Source organism: Sorghum bicolor, chromosome 10 (assembly GCF_000003195.3).
Source record: "Sorghum bicolor cultivar BTx623 chromosome 10, Sorghum_bicolor_NCBIv3, whole genome shotgun sequence".
NCBI lineage: Eukaryota > Viridiplantae > Streptophyta > Magnoliopsida > Poales > Poaceae > Sorghum > Sorghum bicolor.
In genome coordinates this window covers 46,404,455-46,410,569 of record NC_012879.2, presented here as the reverse complement: position 1 = coordinate 46,410,569, position 6,115 = coordinate 46,404,455, and the positions used below count along the sequence as shown (strand labels likewise).

Sequence of the window (6,115 nt, the reverse complement as noted above, 5' to 3'; positions counted from 1 at the left end):
TCTTCTCTTTCTTTGGGTCGTCACAGGCGTCCTTCTTGAACCCCGGCCGTCGAAGTGCTTTTTCAGCATACGGCAGTCCTCGAGCTTGTGGTTTGCCCTTCCCTTTTGGTAAGGACATAGCTCCTTTAGCATCTTGTCGAAGATGGCCCCTTCTGGGTGCCCTCGAGGCCTTTTGACGCTCCATGGCGGCGACGAGATCGTCGTCGATGTCCTCCCACTGGAACGGTCGTGTTTTCTTCTTCTTTTTGTTCTTCTTGGGTCCTCGACTGGGGCCCTCGTCATCATCAGCGGACGGCATGCCTTTCCTTCCTTCACAGCTGAAGAAGGTGCCGACTGCTACTTCCTCTGCAGCGTAGTTTGCCACTACGTCCATCAGCTCGTCGACGGTCTGAGGGCGATTCCGGCCTAATTCCTGCACCAAGTCTCGACTGGTAGTACCAGAGACAAAGGCCAGGATGATGTCGTGGTCGGGGATGTGTGGCAGCTCGATGCGCTGCTTCGAGAAGCGTCGACCATACTCTCGGAGAGTTTCTCCCGACTTCTGCTTGCATTTGCTAAGGTCCCACGAGTTGCCCGGTCGTATGTAGGTTCCTTTGAAGTTACCCTCGAACACCCTGACCAAATCGATCCAATCGTAGATCTGGTTGGCCGGGAGCTCCTCGAGCCATCTGCGGGTGGTGTCGGAGAGGAAGAGTGGCAGCTGTTTGATGATGGCTCAATCGTCCCCTCGAGCGCCTCCTAGCTGACAGGCTAGCCTGAAATCTGCCAGCCACAGCTCTGGCTTGGTCTCGCCGTTGTATTTAGCAATGCTAGTGGGGGGTCGAAACGGGCTAGGCAGCGGCGTGCTGCAGATCGCTCTACTGAACACCCGAGGGCCCGGTGGTTCCGGGGCCATCCGGTCTTCGTCGCTGTCGTATCTCCCGCCGCGGTGGGAGCTGTAGCCGCGCTCTTCTGCATCCCCATACCAACGGCGACGATTTTCGTCGATGTCGCGTCGAGCGTCGTGTCGTCGTTGGTTGTCGATGGGGAGGACGAGCGTGGCCTTTTTCCCTCGAAGGGGAGGCTGCTGATGGACCGACATCTCCTTTTCGTTGTGGTCCGGCTCATCACGCTTTTCTATGGCCGCTCCTCGACGTCGAGAGGCCGAGCTCTCGGCCTGCTGAACTGCTGCCACCTGGAGCAAAGTCTGCACCTCATCTCGAATGCGCCGTGCTTGGGAGTTTGAGGGCTCGGGCATATTACGCAACAGCATTGTTGCCGCCACGACGTTCTGGCCTGCTCGAGGGAAGCGGCTGACAGGGGGCTCTGGCTCCCCGTCCCCAACGATTTGTCGATGCACCTCTCGAGCCCTTCTGCGGACACTTCCGCCAGGCGGGTATGGTAGGTCCTGCTCAAGGATTTGCTCGAGTAGGACGAGACGCTCACGATCTTCGTCAAGTTTTGTCTTGAGCTCTCGTAGCTGCGCAAGTTGCGCGGCTCTGTCTTCTTGTGGAGGTGGGTCGACCTGTCCGTCGTTCCCAGGCGTCCTGGGGTCTTCCCTTGCTGCAGGGGCTCGACCGCCCGCAACAGCGTCTTGTGTCTCGTCGGTGGTTTCCACCGCCCCGTCGATATGGAAGCATTCTCTTGTAGGGTCGTAGCTGTCGGACTCAGAGCCGGAGTCTGGCTCGGCGGCGTAGAAGCATCCGCGTCCTTCCTCCAGCAGCTGCTGCCTGAGGGAGGTAATCGTGTACCGACCAGGGCCTAGGCAGCGGAGGCCTCGTACCTGCGAGAAGTCTGGCAGCTCGGACGTCTGTGGCCGTGCTCCGTTGTCGCGTGGGAGGACCATTGGTCTTTCCACGTACGTCTGGGCGTTTGGACATATCGTCCTGGCGAGCGATGCTGCGGCGTTGTCCAGCCCGAACGGTAGCGCTCTTCTTGTGGCGAACAACCTGTGTGGAAGTAGCGTAGCGGTGGGGGAGAGCGCGCGGGGCGCGTCACCTCCTGTCGTCGTGCGATCCTCGTGGCGTTGAGCCGTCATACTCACGGTTTCGGCGCGCGGGGCTGTCGGCTTCTGTGCCACCTCCTGCCTGGCACGAACTGTCAGTCGTGACGAGGCAGAAGGGCGATGGTGGTGCTGTCCACGCGTCTTCTTGGGCAGGGAGGCGTGGTGGCGAGGACGTCTCGGGGCCCTCAACCGTGTTGGCGCAACGCGGGCTCCTCCCGGTCCTTTGATCGAGAGCAGGATCATGTCATAGCCAGAGCCAGTAGACATGAACTCGAGACTCCCAAACCAAATCACCGTGGAGCGCGGGATCGGCGAAGCGAGAGTGGCCATCTGGAAAGGAATGGGAAATCGGTGAAAAAAACACGCAGGACCCCTACCTGGCGTGCCAACTGTCGGTGTTTTCCCCCTAGGGGGTCACACCAACTAGTAAATTTATATGCGTGCTCCCTTTTCTAGATGGTGATGTAAAAAGACACAAAGATTTATCCTGGTTCGGACAAGAGAAGGCCCTACGTCCAGCGGGGGGGAGAGTTTGTATTATTCTGCACCTAAGTGCTTGTATAGTGGTGAATACAAGCGTGGTATGGATGGAGATGGAGTGAGTTCGCTCTACTGCGTATGGCTTGTGTGTTGTAGTATCGCCTCTCCCGTATCCGCTCCCGGGCCTCCCCTTTTATAGTTCCAAGGAGAGGCCTAGGGTACATGTATAGGCATCAGAGTAGGGGTCAATAGAGGTATGGCGCGCTGACCTACTCGAGGCCTCCATACCGGTGTGGTCTCGAGCCGTCTTGTCCTGGTAGCTTGATGATGATTACGCGTGCCCCTGTATCCCGCTCTGTGCGTCGTCCTGGGCCGGTTTATCTGTTGCATGCTTGTACGTCGCGGCAGCATTTACGTCGGAGTGGTTGAAGCGCTGTCACTCGTCACCTGACCCTTTCCCAAGAAGGAAACGTGCCTACTCGAGGGTTTGGTGCTGTATAATGCCTTGCCAGCCAGAGCGCTGACCTTAGACGTCTCGAGGGGGGTCTTGATTAGACGTTCCGACCCACTCCCTGCGTCCTGCCATGTTCTGGCTTGTTTGGTGGGGAAGGCTGCAAAAAGAATGACGGGGCGGGTGCCTGTTCCCTATCACGCTTCCCGTGACCTGCGGGTTAGGTGAGAGCGTGGCAGGCGCATTAAACGCCCTGGTTCCCGTGCCCGCGTTAGGCGGCGGGCGGCGTCCTGGCGCTCGACGCCTTCCGATTCGCTCGAGCCTGTTTCCGTATTCGACAGTAGCCGGCGCTCGAGCCCTGATCGATTCGCAGGACGCTCTTTCCGTGTTCGAGACTACGGCCGTCGAGGACCGTACGAATGACTGGTTAGAGCGTCGAGTTGGAGGCCTCGACTTGTGTACAGGTATTTTCGTCATGCACATCAGTTAGGGTACCCCTTACTGATATCCTCGACACCATGTCTGCAAAATAGTAACTAATGTCAATCTTTGCACTTGGTTTAGCACATGCATCATAAATGAACATATTCATTTTCTACAAGCTCTGCTCAAAAAAAGAAATCAGAAAATTATGATAGCTAAGGCTGTTTGTAATAAATTCAGTAGAAGAACCATTTAAACCAATATTTTCAAGCCGATATGAACCATTCATACATGAGATCGAACTTTAAGCCCCATACATAGTAGGATATTTTTATAATGCAATGCATAGACAACATAAGAGTTCTAGTTTAGATTTCTGAAATAAAAAAAAACAAGTTATCACAGTCTCAATATTATTACCATCATGTCCACCTGAGTTGACTGCTTCCGAAATTATTTCATGAGATTTATCTCTTTTATTGGTTCCATTTCTGAATGTGCACAGAAATACAGAAGCTCACTTAGAAAATAGTCAAAATTTTGTTAAGCAAAAAAAATCTTAAGGGCTGTGTTGATAATGAACAACAACAAATATGGTGTCTTCTAGCATATCTTATTTATTGTGGACAAGGCTTCGCTTCCACCTTTCATCCATAAGTAAGAAATTGAAGTGCCTGCATGTTGGCACCTGTAAGGGAATCAAATCAAGGGATAAATGGTAGACCAGATATATTCACAAATTCATGCTGTTGCTTCAAGAATCAAAGAACAATTCTAGTCAATTTTCAAAAACAATAGCAGCCAAGGAATCAAAGAATGCCATCTATACTATCAAGTAGACAGACAAATCAGCAAAATGACTGAGTCACATCGCCCAAACAAAACTGAATGCATCTACTCCGAATTTCAGTTTACAACTATTTTTGAAAAAAATTTGCGCAACACATATACAAATAAATCATCTCAGAAGCTAATTGTATGTACAGGCAAGCGTTGTTTGGTGATGCAGAAAAGATCAATGCCCAAGTCTTTGAAGCTCTCTGCTTACGCAACAAAAGCAAAACCTTAACGCTTACTCGCACTAAAGAAAAGAACCTGAGGCCTACTAATAGGTGCACCATGTTCCTTCATTTACCTAAAAAAGTTTTAGGCAAATGACCAGTATAGATTGCAATACACAGTTCAAAGATAAATATAGCATTGAGTAACAGGAGTAGCAAATGCCTTGAGTGTTTCCGTAAGAGCCTCAGGAAGTCGATGCTCCTCACTGTAGGCAGGAACTATCAACGAAATGTATTTCCTAGGAGGATCAAAAACCGACGGACAGAGAACCTATATAACAGTCAGTTCAGACAAGCAAATCAGCAAACACCTAGCGTGCACACTATGCCACAGCACGAGACAAACAAAGAAAGGGCAATCAGTACACTACCTTCTTGAGCGAGTTGGGGTCCTCGAAGAAGGCATCCAAGATGGTGGACCTCTCCAGCCTGCGGCCGAGATCCAGAACATCACAGCAGTCAACATGGGAAGCAGACTACGGGGGAAACGATGAGGATGAGACAGGAACACGGAAGCTGACTTACGAGTGCATGCATCCGATCTTGCGGATGTGATCGAAGAAGACGGCCGCTGCGCTCAGCACCAGGATGGACACCCGCGCACAACATGGAGAGATGGCGTGAGCACCGCGGCGAGGAGGAAGCAGGGACGGAGGAGCAGGGTTTGGGGGAAAAGGGGAGGGCGGTACGAGGGTGGCGAGGAGGAGGGTCAGCGAGAGGGAGGCCGGGAGAAGGCCGCGACGGCGGAGAGAGGCCAGGCGGCGGCCATCATCATGGTCCCGACGGCCGGCCGATGGCGAGTCCCTATGCTGTTGGAGTGAGCTTTCTAGTGGGGGAGATCTGCACGCCGAAGGCATAGGATTAGACTGCCGGGCTGGGATGGGCGACGACGGCGTAGAGGTGGAGGCACCGGTTGGGAATTACCTTCCGGTGGTGGTGTGGCCCTGTGGCGGCGGCGTGGGCGCGACAACATCGAGATGTTGCACACTGGCGTTGGAGACGTGCGAGAGTCCGCACGAGACTGGGCCCACCCTGTGCAGGGTAGAGCGAGGGAGCGCCGAGTTGGCCATCGAGCGGACGAGCGAAGCGATAGCTGTGGACGATTGTTGTACGAATGTTTTAGTTGTATATAACATACTAGGTAGCGTGCCCGTGCGTTGCTCCGGGATAGCTAACATTTTTTACTAAAAATGCATGTATCGCACAATAAAATAATAAAACTTAAATTTGAACATATAAAGTGATATTTATCTTAAAAAGCAAAGTTTCAGAAATCAAACATAGTTCTCGATACCTCCGATGCTTAAAGGGATAGGGCCGTCTAAAATATTATTGATATAATAAGTATACTATGATAACATAGAAATTTTTGTTGCAAAGGGAACTCCTTAATATTATGGCTATACCTGTTGTCAGGGAAGTTACATTTGGAGTCATTTGTAGTTGCACTGTAGGCTTCTTTGATGGATTTTTTTGTGCATATAATTCACGTCTTCTTTTATTTAGTAGCGCCCTTTGTTCAGGAGGCATTGCTGCTTTCCGTGCTCTATCACGATCACGCTTACGCTCTTTTCGACACATGGTAGAACCTAAATATCATGGAATATCATCTTAATCAACGCATGCTAGGACGGTGTCTAATCACAACCGTAAGAAAGTAACACAAGTAAGATTCACAAAGAATATTATGCTACAGTAATAAAAGTGCACCCGTTT

The 6,115-nt window shown here is 51.8% G+C and overlaps 1 protein-coding gene across 2 annotated transcripts; it reads right to left on the bottom strand.

Moving 5' to 3' along the window:
* On the bottom strand, positions 3,685-5,482 carry LOC8058870. 2 transcript variants are annotated; one of them, XM_021449040.1, is made up of 5 exons: positions 5,324-5,482; positions 4,925-5,239; positions 4,771-4,828; positions 4,563-4,670; positions 3,685-4,026 (listed from the first exon to the last, which is right to left on the bottom strand). In XM_021449040.1, exons 1-5 carry the CDS (start codon positions 5,467-5,469, stop codon positions 3,952-3,954), a joined length of 702 nt encoding a protein of 233 aa, XP_021304715.1. In that variant the 5' UTR covers positions 5,470-5,482; the 3' UTR covers positions 3,685-3,951. The 2 variants fall into 2 exon arrangements, with proteins under 2 accessions (XP_021304715.1, XP_021304716.1); XM_021449041.1 differs by lacking the exon at positions 4,563-4,670.